The following is a 21,432-nucleotide window of genomic DNA, read 5'->3' as shown; positions in this document are numbered from 1 at the left end:
TGAAATGGCTATTGGTGGTAGCTACTTCAGCGACACAATGGATCCAAGAAAGGATGAGGGTTGGTTATTGCAAAAGATGGAAGAGAATACCAGCCTTTGTCAATGACTCAAAAATGCATTTGCAAGCATAAGAAAGAATTATACCTGTGTACATCACTAGCGAGATGCTGGCCTTTGGGTCTAAAACCGTGGTTCCCAACCTTTTTTTGGCCAGGGGCCGCTCTCCAACATTAGTACCAAAAGGGTTACAAATTCTTTTTTGGTCAACTTTAGATTCAGTTTTGTTATTTGGGATACTGATTCAGAAAATGGCATTGGATAGACCACATCAGCTCTAGTTTTTGATACAGAACATATGCCATCCAGTAGTTGCCATCTGCTCTTCCACAGAAAACCATATTTAATAATCTAGAGCTGATATGGTCTATCCAATGCAATTTTCTGAATCAGCACCCCAAATAACCCCAGGAACAGACCTGAAAACGAAGACACCAAGAAAAACAATTTGGTTGGACTGTTTCATTATGCGTGGTAGTAACGGTGAGGCCACAGACCATATTTTAGTTCTTCCGGACCAGTGGTGGTCCTTGGACCACAGGTTGGGAACCACTGATCTAAACACTAGAGCCTACTAAAAATATGTGGCTCTATTGGGCTCCAGCTCCCATCATATCACCTAGTCTATCCGATGGAGATTGTGGATATTATCATTCCTAAGTATATTTAATCCTGCCAATTCCTTAGATGTAAGTTGCAATGAGGAACCCCAGATTGCAAATCTCTACTTGTCTACAAACTTACCTAGTGACCAGTTGTTGTTCTCCTTCAAGATTTCTTTGGGGGGAAAGAAGGGCATTAATTCTCCCCTGTTTTTTGGAGTAAAGGTAACATAAAATATAATATTACATAGAAATTGGAGGGCTTATGGATGCTGTTCCGTGGAATATGGGATGGAAGCACAGAAAAACTTTATAGGTGTTTCATGGCTGGAAGGGCTCTTTTCAAGATGCTGGGAAAAACAGTAGCCCCCAACCAGTATGACCACAAGCTTTGCTGGCTAAGGGATTTATGAGAGTTGTAGATCAAAACGTAACATCCAAAATTTCTGGTTCCCATCCTCACAATATTGATACCATTCTGTATATGCATTGGAGTGTCATTGGGTTCAGGAGAATTTGTTGGTGTTCTTCAGTGCTTTTTTTATATCTTTGGAGAATGAAAGGGAAAAGCCACTATGTACCAAATCCTCTAAGGATTAGGCACGTGGTCTCTCTGTTGTTGAAAAGGGATTTTGAAGAAAAAGCATGTATTTATTTATTTGCTCTAAGACTTCTTTGTTTCCTCTCAGGTGCCAAATGTAGACTGTGAGGGGCTTTTTGGGAACATTTATGGAGTCATTGCCTTCTCAAAGCAGTTGTTGAACACCTTGGAAGCTGCTGATGCTGTTGGTACGTACTTCTTGTGGTTTTGCTCATTTCAGGCTTTCTTTGCTAGTTTTGCCACAAAATTGTACTGACCTTTTTAATGGGGGGCTTTTGAGAAGGGGATGGATCCACAGAAAGCAATGGGGATAAGTAATCCATCATAGGTTCTGTGAAACAGCACTGGCCCTGAACAGTATTGTGAACTTTGATCCCACAAGGCTCTTCTGTGAACACTTGTTTCCCCACCCATCATTGATAAATTGTGTACCTATGATGAAGAAGGCTGCATAGGAGAAATCAAAGACAAAGAAATCAACTGTATTAAAATATCACAAGAGTACTGTACACAATGTTGTTCTTATTGAACTGACACTTATTGCCCCCTCCTAAGGGTCAACCTTCCTGGGTCTTCGGGCTGAGCTGGAGGCCGTGTATAAAGTGTACTGCCATAACCATGATGAGGCCATTGCACTGTTGGAGGCTTATGAGAAAGACGAGAGGGTCCAGAAGCACCTCCTGGAATCACTGGAGGTCCTCAGGTGAGAGAGGAACCCAGACTCTCTTCCTTCCCACAGCCCCAGCCAGGCTGTGACAGGATGAGCCTGGGCTGCTTTCTGTTCCATTGCTTCCCGCTGAAAAACCCAATGCTTAGGACAGTTACTATTTTATATTACGATGCCTAGGTATTTTCTTAAGAGTCATACTCCCAAATATAACCATTTAAAGCTCGGAAAAAAGTGGGCCCTAGGCATCCTCCAAGGTTTGGTTCCAAGACCTCCTGGAGATGCCAAGATCTCTGGATAGCCAAGTCCCATTATATACAATGCTGCAGTAAAATGTATAAAATGGCAATATCAATATTGCATATTTATTTATTTGCTCTTTTTCTATCCTGATTTTCTCTACTCCGAAGGGGACTTTAAAAAATATTTTTAAGCCTTAGATGGTTGAATCCATTGATATGGAGGGCCAAATGTACTTATTTGTTGTGGAACTACACTGTGCTCTACTGGGACAGAATTTGAGACTCTGCCTCTGTGTGTGTATGATTCTAAGCCATTCTAAAATGGAATGAGATTCTAATCAGCTGCTTTTATTTCTTTTTCCTTCTCCATGCTACTCTGTGTTGCCAGGAGTCTGTACAGTGAATGGTAAGAGACATTTTAATGGCATCAGCTTGTTTGTTTGCATTTATGTGAATATCCCTATCTAGGAACACAACAAAGGAGAAGGTTGGGAATGGAGGGGAATCTTTTTTGCAAAAGTGGGGGGGGGGGGAACTGCAAATATTATTAGTGCCAGAATGAAAACAAGCTAGTGAGGAGAGGTATATTAACAGTTTGGCTGAAAGAAGATTAATGTGGGGGAATGTGGCTGAATTTGGGATATATGAGGTTCTTGTTGCTGTATTGTTTCATGATGAAATACCATTGTATGAGAGAAAAGGTGGCTTCAGAATTTTGGATTGACTTTGGTGAAATGATTTGGAATTTGGGCTGTGATTTGCTTTGAAAGCGTTCGGGGCTTCCTGCTGAATGAAAGCTCGTCTGTTGGTGGACTGAGGATAATCCAAAGAGCTATGCACTCTTCTGGTGTGCTCACTGTCCCCTATCTTTTTCAGGGGCTGTACCAACTACATCGACCTGGGCTCCTTTTTGATCAAGCCTGTTCAGCGTGTGATGCGCTACCCACTGCTACTGATGGAGCTCCTGAACGCCACGCCTGAGTCCCATCCTGATCGCATTCCTTTGGCGGCGGCTGTCCGGGCGGTCAAGGAGATCAATGGCAACATCAATGAGTACAAACGGCGGAAGGATCTGGGTGAGCTGTGGGTCAGTGAGGGGTGGGCTCTAGGGAAATGGGAAGAAGAGATTGAGCACCTGTTTAAGGCAAGCAAACAAGCAAGCCCTGTGGAGAAAGGGGCGACACTATTAAGAGTATCCCTATGTCGGTTACCACATTAGAAGCACAACTACCACTAATGCTGGTCTTGTCTGGTATTGGCGCAAGGGAAATTCTAAAAGATACTAGCAGAGGATTATTCTCAAGCTGACCCAGGATAATCTTATGGGAAATGGCTGTTCTTTGACCCTCGTGTTGATTGTTACTTCTCACCATACTCTCCTTCAGTGCTGAAATACAGAAAGACAGATGATGATAGCCTCATTGAAAAGATCTCCAAGCTCAACTTCCACTCCATTATCAAAAAGTCCAATCGTGTCAGTAGCCATCTCAAGCATCTCACGGGGTTTGCACCCCAGGTAGGTAATAAGTGGCTGTGTCATGTGTGCCTGTTGCTCATGGATGGAGTTCAGATGGCTGTCAAGATGTTGGGTAGCAACTCATCCCTACTATTTCTGATGGGAGTTTCAGTTCAACAACATCTGGAAGTTTCATATCCCTTATTTTAGATTATTTGCAAGGACATAGAGGCTTAGAGGCTTTATGAATCCTGTTGACTCTCTCTCTCTCTCTTTGCTGTAGCTCAAGGATGAGGCTTTTGAGGAGACAGAGAAGAATTTTCGAATGCAGGAGCGTCTGATTAAATCCTTCATCCGTGATCTCTCCCTTTACCTTCAGCATGTCCGGGTGAGTAAACGTGATTGGGGGGAGGGGGGTGTCTGAATGGCTAGAGTCCTGAGCTGTCCTTTGGGACTGACAAGTGGACTCAGAAGTGCATTAGTAAGGTGCCATTTTTTTGTCCCTTAGTCAGTCCCAGTCCTTTCAACTCTGTCTACTGGTTGTGGTTGGGCTATCCTAAATCCAGAATTGCCTCACTACTCAGCTGATGCTTTTGTGTTTTGGCCCTCAGGAGTCAGCCTTTGTGAAAGTGACAGCAGCACTCAGTATGTGGGACCTTTGCATGGAGAAAGGCAGTGCTGAGTTGGAACAGTTTCAGAAGGTCCATCGCCTCATCAGTGATCAGCTCTTCTCTGATTTTGTAAGTGAGATCTTTGCACCCCTTCTTATCTTTTGTAGAAATAAATTAAAAAATAAAATACTTTTGTTGGAAGAGACCAACCAGTCTTCCCAAACATTAAGGTTCTCCAAACGTTTTATACTAAAGTCCCTTGTGTTATTGGCGATTTCACTGTGTGGGTTGGGGCTGATAGAAACTGTGATCAGGAATATGTGGCAGGCACCAATTAAAGGGAGGTTAGACTAAAATGTATTGTGAGAAAAGGCATTGTGGAAAATGGAAGTGAGAAGGGGGAGGAAAAAAGTTGGGAAAAGGAAACTACTAGTAGGAGAGATCTTAGCTAGAATTCTGTTAGTCTTACACGTGCATAAAAAGGTAAAGGTTTTCCCTTAACATTAAGTCTAGTCATGTCCAACTCTGGGGGATGGTGCTCATCTTCATTTCTAAGCCAAAGAGCTGGCGTTGTCCGTAGACAACTGGCATGACTGCATGAAGCGCCATTACCTTCCCACCAGACCTATTGATCTACTCACATTTGCATGTTTTTGAACAACTAGGTTGGCAGAAGCTAGGGCTAACAGCGGGAGCTCACCCTGCTCCTCAGATTTGAACCGCCAACCTTTCAGTCAGCAAGTTCAGCAGCTCAGTGGTTTAACCCACTGCACCACTGCAGCCCCCACACGTGCATCTGTTCTTCTATAAAAGCAGTTATGCAATTTAATTCAGTGCTCAACATCCACACTCAATTCAAGGTCATGGAAATGGAGCTGTGTGTGTAATACCATTGCATATGTACCTGCCCCTGCTGAAATTAACAGGAGCATTCCTTGCCTGTCACATTTATTGCATAACATTGCCATTCAGCACAAGGGTTATCTACCTCAATCAAAGCATAGGAGGTTTTATGCTGCACAACCCACACTGTAGAATCTCCGCCAGAGTGATCAAGAAATTGGGATAGAAGAGCGACGACAAGAAAATATCAAAAGACAGGCAGGACAGCAGTGAATGTTTCCATCCCATCCCCTCCTTTTGTGTGCGTGTGTGTTAAAGGAATTTTCAGCAGAGAGATGGTAAAATCTTTGTATGTATTCCTTATCTCCAGTGTAACTTAAGAAATTAATAATAATACAGGGACGGAGAGGAGTTGTAATAAAATGGTCTTCTTATCCCCCTGAACCTTGTAGAAAGAACGAACGGAACGGCTGGTGATCTCTCCACTCAGCCAGTTGTTGAACATGTTTGCCGGGCCTCACAAACTTGTGCAGAAGCGTTTTGACAAGCTCTTGGACTTCCACACTTGCACGGAGCGTGCAGAAAGATTGAAGGACAAGCGGACTTTGGAAGACTTGCAGTCGGCACGCAACAATTACGAAGCCTTGAACACGCAGCTGCTGGACGAACTGCCCAAATTCCAGTGCTGTGCCAAGGAACTTTTCACCAGCTGCTTGCGTGGCTATGCTGAGGCCCACTGTGACTTTGTGCGCCTTGCATTGCAGGAAATGAAACCTCTGCTCTCAGTAAGTGTCCAGAGACCAGGACAAGAGCCTAGCAAAATTGGTGTTTCTCATAACAAATAAGAGGCAAAAGGAATGGCCACACTAATTTCCCCGATTACACCTGTTTTATTCTAATTTTCAAAGAATTCACATCCTGTCTGCAGTAGGGAGGAAGGCGTACATCTTAATTCGGATGGCTTTCCTTTCAAAGGCAGTTGGAATAGCAATTCTCATCAGTTCCAACCAGTGCAGCCAGTGATAAGAGATGAAGGAAATTTCTGCTATTTCATTCCACAGCTGGTGAGCCACAAGTTGCTCACCCTGTGTAAATGGACCCGGTTCCATTTGAAAGTTCGTTGAGATTTCAGATTTGTTGCTCCTTTCCCTTTGGGTTTTGCCATGACATCCCTTTCTCTGGTCCATTCCCTACTCCAGAGGTAGCTTTCCTGATATTTATTGTCTGTAGCTCCCATCAGCTATAAATAGCTGGGCTACTAGTGAAGGGTTAAAAGAATTGCAGTCCAAAAAACAACATAAAGGGACCATAGTTTCACACCCCTGTAAGCAGCACTCTGGAGTTTTAGGCAAATACTGATGACAGCATTTTTTAGTGCAAAATGTTTCCTCTGCCCTGAGCTATTAATCCTCTGAAACAAAAAGCTGCATGGTTAAAAGAGTTGGATGTATAACAAGACTGGGGACCCTTTGGTTCTCCAGATGTTTTGGAATAAAGGTTCCATAATTTCTTACCATTGCTGGTTGGAATTTCTGGGAATCTAGATTCAAAACATTTGGAAGACTAAGTTTTCCAGCTCTGATTTAGGACATGACTACTAACACTGAATTTCCCTTTAATGTGAAAGAGAGGACAAGTGGTCTGATGCTGGGCTCCACAGCCATTCCTGGAGTTCTCCTAGAGCAGTGGTTTCCAACATTTTTTGACCAGGGACCACTTTGACCAGGGACCATTCTCCACCATTAGTACCAAAGCGATTACAGATCTGTTTTTGGTCAACTTTAGATTCAGTTTAGTTATTTGGGGTGCTTATTCAGAAAATAGCATTGGAAAAGACCATATCAACTCTAGTTTCTGATACACAACATATGCCACCCAGTAGTCGCCATCTGCTCGCCCACAGAAAACCATATTTAATAATCTAGAGCTGATTTTCTCCGCATGTCTTGTGGACCTTATTTTAGATCTCAGGCCGCAGCCCACAGATTGGGAACCACTGTCCTAGAGGAACAAATGGCCCTTCAGATGTTAATAGATAGCAGCTGTCATCATCTTTAGCCAGCAATAGCTGCTGAGTCGTATGTTGTAATCTATGGTGTACAACTTCTTACTGGCTCATTTTTGAGCAGAATGTGGCTGGAATGATCCTGTATTGGCCCCACTATTTTTCTGCTCCTTTGAATTATATGGCTTTCTTCTCTCCTAGCTGCTAAAAGTGGTTGGCAGAGAGGGGAATCTGGTTGCCGTCTTCCAGGAAGAGCACAGCCGTGTCCTTCAGCAGCTACAAGTCTTCACTTTCTTCCCAGAAAGCACTCCTGCTGTCAAGAAGCCCTTTGAGAGGAAGAGTTTAGAGCGCCAGTCAGCACGAAGGCAGCCACTTCTGGGCATGGTGAGCATCATGGGGGCAAGCAAAAAAAGAGAGCTGTCCTCTCTTTTCTACCTTTCCCAGCCCACATGTTGACCATGCTGCCTGAGGGATTATGGTAGTAGAAACCATAATGTTTTATTTATTTATTTATTATTTAAACTTATATGCCGCCACTCCCCTAGGGCTCGGGGCGGCTTACAAGAAAGGCTAAAATCTAACAATTTAAAAACATCTTTAAAATATTTTTTTTTAAAAAAAATCTCAAAAACACTCTCCCAGGGCTCGGAGTGGCTTACAAAAGGTTTGCAACCTTTGTGTGTGAAGAGCAGTCACAGTACATTCACTGCCTGATAAATAAGGATGGTAACGTTAGCCAGAACAAAGAGGGGTGGATGGATACCACAGCTCTCCCTGCCTCTTTACCAGTATTGTTGTTTCCCTTTTAGCCCAGCTACATGCTGCAATCGGATGACTTACGCACAAGCCTGCTAGCTCGATATCCCCCTGACAAGCTCTTCCAGGCTGAGCGCAACTTCAATGCAGCACAAGATCTGGATGTGTCACTCCTGGAAGGAGATCTGGTGGGTGTCCTCAAGAAGAAAGACCCGATGGGCAGTCAGAACCGCTGGCTTATTGACAATGGAGGTAAGTGGTCCCTGATGTGCCTGCTTCTTTCAGAGAAGGGAGAAATTAGGATTTTTAAAATACTGTCAGAATTCCAGCATGGGAGGGATTCTGAGAGCTGTAGTCCAAAACAAACTTAACATGTTCACTTTCTGATGTCTTATCTGGGTCTTGTTGCCATCTCCAAGATAATGGTATGGTATTTCTCCCTTCCCACTTCACAGTGACTAAAGGGTTTGTGTACAGCTCCTTCCTGAAGCCTTACAATCCGCGATGTAGCCATTCAGATGCCTCTGTAGGCAGCCATTCCTCCAGTGAATCTGAACACAGTGGCTCGTCTTCCTCCCGTGGCAGCAGCATCCTGGGCAGCACTCTGAGTAATGCCTCTGTGAGTAGCCCACAGAAGACTTCACCAGACTCTGGCTTCCAAGGGGACCTCATCCATTCCCCACAGACTCCTTCTGAAGTGGATGCTGCCTGCCAGGCCCAGGTGGGCCCCACAGGGGGGTTGGTGCATCCCCCCCGCCTTGTTCCAGCCTCACGGCGCTACAGCAACCCTGACCCTCGCAATGGACACCCACCTCGACCCAAGGCAAGAGAGGCACCATCACTGGAGGACAGCAGCTCTGGGATGAAGAGCAGTGAATGTAAAGGAAACCAGGTGAGCAAGAATGTATGTAACACCTCTCAGGCCATGTCTACACTGACCATTTAATGCAGTTCAAAGTTAGAGTCAGACTGCTGCAGCTGGATTCCAAAGCCCACAGAAGTGCACGAAAGAAAGCTCTTAATGCTCATCAGTGCTCTATGGTTTGTGTAATCACTATCTGGGTGCCAAACTGGTTTCAGGATTTCCTACGTCACCATCTGCACAGCAAAACCACTTTTTTCAATATTGGTTTGAAACTTATTTAGGTGATCAGTGTAGATGCACCCTTAGTCTCTCTGCGAATGTCTGCTATCTGGTTAATACAGCCATGGTTGAAATGGAATGTTTGGGAAATTCACGTTAAATTCTGTTCCATCACATTAATCATAATGAATGTTGGATCCATCTCTTTTATTTTTCTACTGACAGGCCAAAGCCTTTTATTCAGGCAGGCCTGGGACAGGCCTTCATGGCCAGAATCACTGGATTGTTGTGAGTTTTCTGGGCTATATGCTCATGTTCGAGAAGCATTTTCTCCTGTCGTTCACCCACATCTATGGCAGGCACCCTCAGAGGTTGAGGGGTCTTTCAACAGAAAAGAGGAAACCATGAAAATGAACAAAATCTGGCTACCAATATTAAAAAAAACTCTAAAACCAGAAAAGTAAGTAAAGAGCAAGACTAAAAAAACGGGAATTCCAGAGAAGAATCAATCAGGGCCAGCTAACAAAGGTTTCCCCCAGGCAGCTACCAGCCAGCCTTAAAACTGCCATTAAAATGCTAATCAAGGCGGCTAATTGCAACATTCACACGTACCTCAAGCAGACAAGAGTTCTTTCTCCCACCCCCGATCTTCCACAGATATTTAAACCTCCCTTGCCTAGTTTACAATATATCTCACAACCTCTGAGGATGCCTGCCGTAGATGTAGGCAAAACGTCAGGAAAAAATGCTTCTGGAACATGGCCATACAGCCCAGAAAACTCATAACAACCCAGGCCTGGGACAGTTAACCTGTAGAAACTGTTTTTCATCTCGATAGATGCTGTTGTTTTCCCTCTTGTTGATACGTCTAAATTTTTTTCCAAGTTAGGTTTTATGTGTACTTGTTTTGTCTTTGTTCTTAGTAGCACCAAATTCCATTTTGTGATATATAAGATACATAAGCTTGTTGTGCCAGTTGTAAACATATTCCCAACATCACTACAAAAAGTTGGGACATATTCTTCAGGGCCTCTAGTTGCTGCAGGACAGGGTTTGCAATCTATCTTTCTTCACTGATTCTTTCTTTCTTTCCATCCTTTCTTTTACCAGATTTATTATGCTGTTTACACCTTTAAGGGACGTAATTCAAATGAACTGAGTGTAACAGCCAATCAGAGACTAAAGATTCTGCAATTTGAAGACATCACTGGCAATCAGGAGTGGTGGTTGGCGGAAGTGCATGGAAAGCGGGGCTATGTGCCATCAAGTTACATTCGGAAGACGGAGTACACGTGAGATGCCTACCGGGCAGTGTCGGAATCTGGTGCCTTAATCGCTGTTGGAACTGGACAGAAGAAGGCCTTGCTCAGCATACTTGTCCTTCCCAGGTGGTTTAGACTTGGACATCTTTGGTGGGGAGTGACATTTCCTGTGATTATGAAATGAGGTGCTCCCATTGGCCTTCTACTGTTTTACCTTTTACCTTACAAGGCGGAACTACCAGGCCTGAGCAGCAATCTTCTCTTCCCTTCAAAAGTGCTGGGAAGTCCATTCCCTCATGGGAAGGACTTTAGTCCTCTTTGACTAACAAGGTTGCAGTCTGGCTGGAGATGATGCAGCAAGGAGGTCTCTTGCTAATTATAAGCCAAGAGGCCTGTGTGATAGGCATGAATTCAGAACCTAACAGGAGCCCTACTGGTTCAGGTGGAGGATCCATCCAGGTCAGTATTTTGTTCCCCCTGAAAGGCCAGCCTTCAACCGTCCACAAAAATAATAAGATCCCCCTGCCCTTCATTCCCCAGCAACTGATATTGAGAGGAACACTGTCTCTGAAGTAAAGCTTGTAAAAGTGCCTTTATCGTAATCTGGGATGGGAGAATGTTGGAGGATTTTGGAAGTTGTCATCCTCTCCATATAACAGTGGTTCTCAACCTGGGGTCCACAGATGTTTTTGGCCTACAACTCCCAGAAATCCCAGCCAGTTTACTAGCTGTTAGGATTTCTGGGAGTTGAAGGCCAAAACATCTAGGGACCCTAGGTTGAGAACCACTGATCTATAAGCTCTCTGCTGAACCTACAGGTTCCATTTAACAATCATGATAATAGCTGTTGATCAATTTGGCCTTCATTAAAGCATGGCTGGACCAATATAGCACAAGACAGAAGACACTGAAAGGCTCTTCTACTAAAGATAGAGTAATATCGGGTGCAGACTGCTGCATACTAGCCACCAAAGAAGATATACTCAGAGCACCACTACTCAGACACCATTAAATTCTGTTATGTGTTGGCTAAGCAGGGTAAATAAACTTGGCTGGAATCCTACTGATGTCTTATCCCAGCATAATGGTCTATTAAATAAGCCTGAATTACTTTTGGAGTGATCGTAATGGCAGCAGGCGGACAGCAGTTGTAAACCACCACCCATCCCCCCACCCCCCATATTGCCCTACTAGCTTACAAGCAGTTGGACATAGAGATCCTGCATCAGGAAACTTATTGCAAACTATGATACATTTTCCCTTTCTCCAAAAAGACCTTTCACCCACAGCTGTTTAGTGGCTGGTGAAAATCAGAGGGCATTGGAGAAACATCTGGCTTTGTGTTTATAGTTGAGTGTACAGTGAAAATATCACCATCCAGGAGCATCAGAGTTTGTGAAGGAGTCTTTGCCCTATGTTTGGCTATAGGTACATAGCCAGACACTTATCTGATGTCCCCTTGCTCTCCACCAGACATCAAATGCCTCTTTAGGTGTTCATGAGAAAGATGAGTCCAGGGGGGATTTTGGTCCTTACATGGAAGAGATGTTGAATTCCCTTCCTCTGCAGTGACCAAAAGATTCACTTTCAGTTAGGCCTGAAATTCCGCTATTGTTCTCCCAATCCTGGTGGTCAGCTCCTGCAGCCATTTTTTCTGATGCTGTCAATCAATTGTAGCCCTTGGATGCTGCACTGTCTTTTTGTGACTGTAAACTGCTGGAGTGGTTTCAGCCCCTGGGCACCAGTCAGAATTGGCAGGGGTGGAGTGAATTCCTGTGCTTGGTGGAAAGGACCCTACACAGTGAAAGAGGTGCATTTTGTCTAATACTCCTGAGCTGCTGTTTTGTAAATAAAATTCTCTTTCTGAAATATTTTGTGTTGATGCATTGTCTCTTTCCTGTTGACATAAGCAGGTTCCCCAACCTGCGAAACACTAACAAAGATGGATTGCTGTGAGTTTTCCAGGCTGTATGGCCATGTTCCAGAAGTATTCTCTCCTCACGTTTCACCCACATCTGTGGCAGGCATCCTTAGAGGTTGTGCGGTATATTGGAAACTAGGCAAATGGGGTTTATATATCTGGAAGGTTCAGGGTGGGAGAAAGAACTCTTGTCTGCTTGAGGCAAGTGTGAATGTTTCAATTAATAGCCTTGATTAGCATTTAATTGATTACCAACCTAGACACAGCATATTATTTGAGAACACTGAAAATGCTGGACCACTCTAACAATCACCATGTCAGACTACACAGAGAAGCCACTGAAATCCACAAACATGTGGATTTCAACAGAAAGGAGGAAACCATGAAAATGAACAAAATCTGGCTACTAATATTTAAAACCGCTAAAATCAGGACAGTAAATAAAGTGCAACACTTCCCAACAAAGGATTCCCCCAGGCAGGAATCAGCCTGGCCTTGAATCTGCAAGGCCATTAAATGCTAATCAAGGTGATTATTACAACATTCACGCTTTCTTCCAGCAGACAAGAGTTCTTTCTCCCACCCTGGACCTTCCACAGATACTTAAACCTCCCTTGCTTAGTTTCCAATATACCTCACAACCTTTGAGGATGCCTGCCATAGATGTGGGCGGAACGTCGGGAGAGAATGCTTCTGGAATATGGCCACACAGTCCGGAAGACTCACAGTAACCCAGTGGGTCCGGCCATGAAAACCTTCGACAACGCAACCAACAAAGATGCTGCCAGTTACACATTTTAAAATAAAACACATGCTAGCAAAGCTAGAAGGAAACTTATTCTTAGAAGAGTAAAAATTCCTTAAGAATGAACTACATTTCATGATTTAGAACAAGTACTCCTTGGTTTCAGAATGCAAATGTACTTGGAGGAACTGGGGAATACTCAACAGCAGCATTTCTTGTGTGTTGGACTTCAGTCCCCATCATCCCCAGACAGTGAGAGAGGCCACCAGGTAGTGATGGAGATAAATAGACCAAGTTCAACATTCTCTTGAAAAGTCTCAAATATGTTACAATTTTTAAAGTAGGAACAAAGGAAGGAACTGAAGATTGGGTTGTTTCAGATAAGGATGCTCCAGATATTTATAGCATTTTCCCAGTTGTAGTGTAGCACTTTAAGCTGAGATTCGGCATCCTATTTCCTCCAAATGAGCTGCAAGGGAACCGTCAGGAAAATCCACATAGAAGCACTTGTTCCTACCTTTTATTAGAAACAGAGAAAGCTACCCTGTACTGAGTCAGGCTATAGGATCCTCTAGTCCACTATGGTCAATTGACTGCCAGAAGCTGTGCAAGACTTCGGGTAGGATTATTTTGAAACCAGTGGTAGGGATTATATCTGGAACCTGCATAGAAAGCATGTGCTGTATCACTGAGCTAAGACTTTATTCTCAAAGACTCCTGTGTCTGGAAGCGCAAACAGAACAGTAAAGATATACAGCAATCAGTTAGGTTTGTTGTCTTCTTTTGTGGCATGGAGAATTTTAAAGACCATCAAAGATTTAGGAACATGATTTGACTCCCGAAATAGGAGAAATTCACCAGACTGATCTCTAAATGATCCTTGATAGCACCGAGAGTGGTAGTAGAAGCACACTTTCCATAGAACCAGGGTTTACTTGCTGTCAACTGCAAGTTCATGACCAAGTCAATAATACGGCAGCTGTGGCATGTCACAGGGAACGGTCTCGGGAGATGTCCCAAATGTAGTGGCACTGCCAATACAATTGCAGAATTGTCACTCAGAATCAAGGCAGGCCCAGAAGACCTGCAACAGGATTCCTGCAATATAGAGAATCTTCATGTCGTGGCCTTGAGCTCACACACTCTATAGGGCAGTGTCCTGATTTCCCAAAATGCCAGCATCCCTTGCCATCGCTGCAAAGACACCGTGCTGCTGAAGGAGCTCCTCGGGGCTGTCAAACTCTACAATCTTTCCTGCTTGAAGTACCATCACCCTAAAGAAGGAGAAAGAGAAGCCTGAGCTGTAGCACTTGCACCAATATACACACAATACACATATCTTCCAGTTCAGTTACTTGAAAATATGTTCTTCAGCCAGCATTTGATACATCTACAAAACATAATTTACAAAGATACATGCCTTTGCATACCTAAAATATTTTGAGAGTATGTAAGCCATTCACTTATTTTTGGTGGGTTATTAAAAAGAATTATATTGGAACGTTTTGTAGAAGAAATGCTGATTGGGCTACTCAAAGTCTATTTCTTTCTTTGTCCCAGTGCAGTTGTCCTAAACTCATAGCATGAAGGGAAGGGGACTTTTTGTCAGTTTGAGACATGTTCCCTGTGTCCAAGAATTTTGCCCTTCGAGGGCAATGCTCACCAGTTTATTTCAGGTATATTGGAATTGAAAAAGAAGTCCTTTGCCCCCTTTTTCTTTTGTACAATGCTTAATTCCACCAGGAGCCCCGGTGGCAAAGTGTGTCAAAGTGCTGACCTGCTGAACTTGCGGACCGAAAGGTCCCAGGTTCAAATCCCGGGAGCGGAATGAGCACCCGCTGTTAGCCCCAGCTCCTGCCAACCTAGCGGTTCGAAAACATGCAAATGTGAGTAGATCAATAGGTACCATTCCGGCGGGAAGGTAACGGCGCTCCATGCAGTCATGCTGGCCACATGACCTGGAGATGTCTATGGACAACGCCGGCTCTTCGGCTTAGAAATGGAGATGAGCACCAACCCCCAGAGTCGGTCACGACTAGACTTAACGTCAGGGGAAACCTTTACCTTTTACCTAATTCCACCAATTCTGAAATTGTGCCACAGGAAGGAGAGTAAGAAGAGCCACAGGTAGGTAAACCAATCTCAGTAAATTATTAGGGGAGTTGACAGTCACTAACATAAAGCAATGCCATAGATGATCGTGTATTACTTGTATTGTTTCATTTATCAATTCATTGCTTATTTATTTGGAGTCATTTGCTGATTGATACATTGAAAATTTTAGTTATGAATTCCTAGACACAACTGCTAATATTTCCAGCTTATCCACATACCACTAGGGTTAGTTTTTTCGGTTTTTTGCCCTATGAATTACTACTGAGTGGGAGGCACAGATCCTGTGATTATGCCAAAAAGTTGGGCTGATGTAGCCTTTTTTTGCTAGATTCCAATTTTTGATAACGTGTTTACTATAAAACAGATTTTATGAGGTCAGAGTTTCCTTTCCAGATTTCTTTTTGTAGCAGTTTACAATTTTGTCTTCGGTGCCAAATACAGTTATAAAAGGCTTATAGAAATCCATTAAGCTTTTTGTTGTTTATGTATTTGTGGTTAAAGCAGTATGGTGGGTTTAGTTTCCCAGAGCTGAACAAAATTCACTTGCAAATTTCAAACAGACATATGTTATCACACTTAGTAAGCAACCAATTTATTTTCTAAGGATTGTGAACATATATATCTGTGCAGCTTAACTGCATATTTATTTCTCTATTTTAAAAAATCCATGGAAGTTTCAGGTTTAATGGCATAATTACTTAATATGGCCATATTCCATACTGCTCCATAGTAGGAATAAGTACCTATGATTGTTCCATTGTAGGTGGAAGGCACTTTTGCTATTTCTGTTTTTATGGGGCATGAGGCCCTGAAACCTCTATTGCAGAAGGTAAGACTATTCCACTCGTGATGCTGCCATGAATCATTTTAAATCATATGGGGACACCCGCACATTTTACCTGTTGCTATCCATGATGGTGTGCAGCCGATGGGCAATGGTGATCACTGTGCAGTCAACAAACTCACTCCGGATTGTCTGTTGGATTAAGTGATCAGTCTCCATATCCACAGCTGCTGTGGCCTCATCCAGAATCAAGATTTTGGATTTACGGAGAAGCGCGCGTGCCAAACACAGCAGTTGTCTCTGCCCCACGCTGTGGGAACAAAATGGTCACTGTTTTTACTAACTACATGGTCCCAGCCCATAGCAGGTAAAATATTGGAATTAATCTCTAAATAGCTCATGCTTTCACTTAAGCCAGGCTGTAACGGGTTGAGAGATATGTGACTGAGAACAGCCTGTACAACTAAGAAAATGTGAATATCTTAGCACCCCAGCATTACTCTTCTGTACCTCAGGTTCTCTCCTGCTTCGCTCACTGGATAAGACAATCCTTCTGGCAGGCTGCTCACAAAAGTCTTCAAGTGTGCCAGCTCCAGTGCGTACCAGACATCTTTGTCTGAGTGCTGGTCAAATGGGTCCAGGTTCATGCGCAAGCTCCCCGAAAAGAGAACAGGATCCTGCAAGGGTGTGTATAAGATGTTTGAGCTTGGACAGTTGAGTAGGAAAGTGGTTGATTTGTCATTTTTGCTTTCATTTTACACATTAAATGGGTAGAATTTTTCAGCCACCTTCCATGTCAGATCCAGAAGTGGTAGTTCCAACTGTGTCTTGGCATTCTTTTGTGAGAAATGTGATCTTAGGATTGGCTATACACACTTGGCATCTTCTGTCCATACCCCCTGCCTCACAAAATCATTGTACTGAAGATTAGGATAAGTGGGTATCCAATGTGACCTTAGGACTGAATTCCAAGTCTAAAATGGACTTGGAATTCATCCAGAAATGGATGAGGCTGTAAGCAAAGTGGATTGAGCTAAGGCCAACAAGATGGAGACTGCTGAACATTGGTTTGCAGTCTAAATCATTTTAAGTAGAATTTACAATTTGTGTTTCAATGGGTGCGACCTCTACGTCCCCTCTCCTCCAAGCTATTTCTTAGTGTTTATTATTGTAATGTTTGGCAAAAGGTTATGTTTACTCAAATGTAAGCAAGCCATTTGGGGGATTAAAATATAAAACAAAGAAACACTTCTTTATTCAGAAGTAGTTATTGGGGAGAACGATGATCTCACCACCTGTTCCAAGGAAACATGAAATACTAACATAAAAGAAACTCTCTCTCTCTCTCTCTCTCTCTCTCTCTCTCTCTCTCTCTCTCTCTCTCTCTCTCTCTCTCTCTCTCTCTCTCTCTCTCTCTCTCTCACACACACACACACACACACACACACACACACCCCTCAGCCCAAAAGGAGTTTGTGCTCAATACCCAACTCCAGCGGCATTTATCTCTGACCAGCCAAAGTCCAGCTCCACCACCTTTGGGTTTCTTACTTGTGGGATGATAGTGAGCTTCTGGCGCAGGTCATGCAGACCAATGGTTGCTATATCAAGTCCATCAATCAGGATCTTTCCCCCGGCTGCTTCCAGGATGCGAAAGAGGCAGTTAGTGAGGGAGGATTTCCCAGCTCCTGTTCGACCCACGACACCAATCTGAAAATGCAACATCCCAAAGATTAGGTGCCTGGTAGAGTTTGTATGGTTTGAGCCTCCTGTGTCTGACATGTTGGGACCAGACTTTTTAAAATATTGGAATATCTGTACTGTATTTGCATATACATAGTGAATAAGGAATGGGGAGAAAGGAGTTAGTCACACAACTAACAGTCATTGAGTTTTCCTTCAAGGAGCTCTGAAGTGAGAAAGAGAAGTGAGTGACTGGGAGCCAAATGTTTCAGTTTTTGGAGTACAGTAGAGTCTCACTTATCCAACATTCGCTTATCCAACATTCTGGATTATCCAACGCCTTTTTGTAGTCAATGTTTTCAATACATCGTGATATTTTGGTGCTAAATTCATAAATACAGTAATTACTACATAGCATTACTGTGTATTGAACTACTTTTTCTGTCAAACTTGTTGTATAGCATGATGTTTTGGTGCTTAATTTGTCAAATCATAACCTAATTTGATGTTTAATAGGCTTCTCCTTAATCTCTCCTTATTATCCAACATATTCACTTATCCAACGTTCTGCCGGCCCGTTTATGTTGGATAAGTGAGACTCTACTGTATTTCCAAGTAAGTGAAACTCAACCTATTTCTTTTTTCTTCATTCATCTAACTAGAGAGAATATTGTATCATTGTTCTAGTTCTACTTATTTAATTCTGTGGTAGCTCATTGGGAGCGGAGAAGCCTAGAGGTTTTTCAGTCAATGAGAATTTGGCCCAGCAATTGCAGTGAGCCAACTTTGCCATGCCCTCATCTTCCCTACATGACATCTTTCTTCTCTGTATGCTCTTGTCACGAGGCATCTTCTATTCCCAGCCAAGTCTCAGTTTGATTGACTTTCCTGTAGTACCTCACCTTCTCAGAGCTTTTGATATAACAGTTGATCCCATCAAGAACTAGCTGCAACTCAGGTCGATACCGCACCTGATAGTTCACGAAACGGATCTCTCCATTGTTGGGCCAGCTTGACTGTGGCCTTTGTAATGTCACCCAAGGTGCCTGCAAGAGACGTTAGGAGAACTGGTTGAATTTATTTCATTGCAGCGTTTCCTATGAGACTGGGATCTTCCAGCATCCCATTCCCCAGTAGATATGACCATTGACTACAACAACTCTGTACCTCATTTGGCACCTCTGTGTATTCGTGTACTCTCTCTACAGCCACAATGTTGGTCTCTAACTCAGAAGTCATCCGTACCAACCAGTTCAACGTCTGAGTCACCTGCACAGAAGGAATGGAAATATCAGCAAAGCAGCCTTTGTTCTCCAGCTCTTGTCCTCTCTTTTAAACTTAGTTGAATGGCACATGTACAAAAAGGATGGCACTTGCTGTAAAAGCCTATCCTATAATGGGAATTATATCTCTTTTCAAAAAACAGTTCCTACTTGTAGCAATCTCTATAGAAAAACACCCTTTTACTGTTTACAAATCATTATGTAAGCTTCATGAGGACAGGCCCCCTTCACTTCAGCAACATTGCACTTTATTTTCAATACTAGAATGCTTCTGGAAAGAGCCATAATAGCAACCCCTTTAGTGTATGTACATTTCCTTTCTTACAGCTTTGAAGGTGTGCAATTGCAAAATACTTTTAAAGCTTTTAAAAAAGAAAATGTACTGCATGGGTTAAGAGGAATGCTGGTAAGGTTATATCATAAATACAATACATTTATTTATGGCTCTGCTCCATTAGTTTCATCTGTGGCCAATGTTTGCCTCTATTACTCACACTGAGAGCTGAGGAGATAGAAAGTCCTACAATGCCACTGTTCAAAGGATCTCTGGCAAAGACTGCCAGCAGTGCCGCAAAGAACACCACCAGATTCCCCACAAACTCGAGGCGCACAGCCAGCCACCTGGAGAAAGAGAGAGGTAAGCTGAGTAATGCATTTCACTGTCTCTTACATCCAGCCTGTGCCATTAAGTAGATGAGTATTACTCCATAGGGAGCAGTTAATAAATGTTTTATGTTGTGGAACTCTTCAGAAAACATATCTTTTCCATAGAATCCTGACTCTATCCCTGATGTTTGGGATCATTTTATGCTAATTAAAAACAGTTTCCTAATGTCCTATATAACATCTAGTTTTTGAGTAAATTTTACTCTTGAATATTTTATGAATAATATCCCAATATCCCAAATGTCTTTCATCTCAACAACTGTACCAGAAAGAAAAAAATCAAAAAATTCAAAAAAAGAAAAGTGGAATCAATGCGAAAAATCAACTACGTGTAAACCACTCTTGTTCAAATGGCAAATAAAAAGTTGAAATGTGAAGCCAGTAACTACATAGGTAAAGGTAAAGGTAAAGGTTTTCCCCTGACATTAAGTCCATTCAAGTCCGACTCTGGGGGTTGGTGCTCATCTCCATTTCTAAGCCGAAGAGCCGGCGTTGTCCGTAGACACCTCCAAGTTCATGTGGCTGGCACAGAGCACCGTTACCTTCTCGCTGGAGTAGTATCTATTGATCTACTCACATTTGCATGTTTTTGAATGATAGGTTGGCAGAAGCTGGGGCTAAGAGTGGGTGCTCACTCCACTCCCCCAGATTTGAACTTGCGACCTTTCGGTCTGCAAGTTCAGCAGCTCAGCGCTGTAACATGCTGCGCCACCTGGGGCTCTTAGTAACTACATATCTGATAGCAATATAGTACAAAATAACCATTACTGAGACTGTACATCAAACAGTTAACCTTGCGTAAACCACAATAACAGAAAACTGTCCTTTCTTTTCATTTTGTAAAACGGAGACAAAAAAAAGACCATGAGCTGGTGCTATCCAAAAATGGAAGACGATTTTGATACAATCCAGCCAAGCCTTTCCACATCTTAGGCTCACCTGTTAGAAACAATCCAAGAGTACACAGATTTCTGATTGATGTCCACAATCTTCTCATTGTGCTGCAGGAAGCGTTCCTGGTGTCCATAAGCCCGAATGACAGAGAGACCTGATACTGTTTCACTGAAATGGGAATAGATGGGCGAGCGGGTGACAGAGTCCAGGCGCCGCAGCTGGCGGGAGGTGCTCACATAGAATTGCTATGAGCAAAAAGATAGATCATTGAGATCTTATAGAAAGGCAGAAACCACTTGATAGTTGCAGAGGGAGAGTTCTGTTATTTCCCTCCTAAAACATTGCTCTTTTCTGTTGTTTGCTAACACCCCTACAAGAGATTCTATGACTTCCTATAGCACCAAGAATATTTCCTATAGCACCAAGAATATTTTGTGCTTGCACAAGGGCAATCCTGTGTCCTTTTGCCAGTCATTGCTTTTAAGACACAATGGGGAAGAGAGTATGTTTGCAAAGTGGTTGCAAACAACTCAATGCAAACTTAAGAAAGCCAAGGTCTACTACATGCCAAAACAACTGCATAACTACACTACCCCCACTATGAAATATTACAGTTCTTTAGATTTGTATTGAATGGTTCTAGGCCATGGGATTTAAGCTTTTCCTCTTTTCTTTATAAGTTCTAGTGCAGAATGGGACACTTGCATTATTTGCGTAATTTTGACTTGGGAAAGATCTTAGACTTCCTAATGTCAGTTTTGGATGAAGATGATGGGTTGAGAGTATGGCAGAACAGGATGACAAGACGTAAGATTCTCTTATGATACACAAGATATTTTATCTGCTGTCTCTGATTTCATTGGGCTAGATCTGCAGTGTCAATGGATCAGGGCTTAGATAGCTTACTATTTAGACCAGTAGTTCTCAACCTGTGGGTTTTGGCGTACAACTCCCAGAAATCCCAGCCAGTTTATCAGCTGTTAGGATTTCTAGGAGTTGAAGGCCAAAACATCTGGGGACCCACAGGTTGAGAACCACTGATTTAGACCTTTGCACCATAACCACACTGTTCAGGGGATAGTGAGGGTTCATTACAAAAAGTGCCCAGAAGACAGATCTTTGAAGTGAAGCTCTGGAGATGAAACAGAAGGTCTG

The 21,432-nt window shown here is 43.0% G+C and overlaps 2 protein-coding genes across 3 annotated transcripts in view; one reads left to right on the top strand and one right to left on the bottom strand.

The window, feature by feature from the left end:
- The window catches only part of dnmbp (dynamin binding protein), a 69,244-nt gene extending 57,189 nt beyond the window's left edge, over nt 1-12,055 (top strand). For both annotated transcript variants that reach the window (XM_008106501.3, XM_062976377.1), the window contains 12 exons: nt 1,349-1,448; nt 1,816-1,963; nt 2,558-2,575; nt 3,046-3,245; nt 3,555-3,685; nt 3,909-4,013; nt 4,237-4,365; nt 5,532-5,864; nt 7,286-7,468; nt 7,894-8,092; nt 8,296-8,732; nt 10,035-12,055. In XM_008106501.3, the coding sequence (XP_008104708.2) occupies nt 1,349-1,448; nt 1,816-1,963; nt 2,558-2,575; nt 3,046-3,245; nt 3,555-3,685; nt 3,909-4,013; nt 4,237-4,365; nt 5,532-5,864; nt 7,286-7,468; nt 7,894-8,092; nt 8,296-8,732; nt 10,035-10,220 (2,169 nt within the window). In that variant the 3' untranslated portion in view covers nt 10,221-12,055. The remainder of the gene's footprint in view (nt 1-1,348; nt 1,449-1,815; nt 1,964-2,557; nt 2,576-3,045; nt 3,246-3,554; nt 3,686-3,908; nt 4,014-4,236; nt 4,366-5,531; nt 5,865-7,285; nt 7,469-7,893; nt 8,093-8,295; nt 8,733-10,034) is intronic.
- Nucleotides 12,056-13,537: 1,482 nt separating this feature from the next.
- The window catches only part of abcc2 (ATP binding cassette subfamily C member 2), a 48,083-nt gene continuing 40,188 nt past the window's right edge, over nt 13,538-21,432 (bottom strand). The window contains exons 25-32 of the mRNA XM_062976375.1: nt 20,323-20,522; nt 19,212-19,338; nt 18,602-18,703; nt 18,337-18,480; nt 17,303-17,461; nt 16,262-16,428; nt 15,867-16,061; nt 13,538-14,126 (exon numbers count right to left, since the gene is read on the bottom strand). Coding sequence (XP_062832445.1) covers nt 13,997-14,126; nt 15,867-16,061; nt 16,262-16,428; nt 17,303-17,461; nt 18,337-18,480; nt 18,602-18,703; nt 19,212-19,338; nt 20,323-20,522 — 1,224 coding nt within the window. The 3' untranslated portion in view covers nt 13,538-13,996. The remainder of the gene's footprint in view (nt 14,127-15,866; nt 16,062-16,261; nt 16,429-17,302; nt 17,462-18,336; nt 18,481-18,601; nt 18,704-19,211; nt 19,339-20,322; nt 20,523-21,432) is intronic.

Source organism: Anolis carolinensis, chromosome 3, assembly GCF_035594765.1.
Source record: "Anolis carolinensis isolate JA03-04 chromosome 3, rAnoCar3.1.pri, whole genome shotgun sequence".
NCBI lineage: Eukaryota > Metazoa > Chordata > Lepidosauria > Squamata > Dactyloidae > Anolis > Anolis carolinensis.
This window is presented reverse-complemented; position numbering and strand designations above follow the sequence as displayed.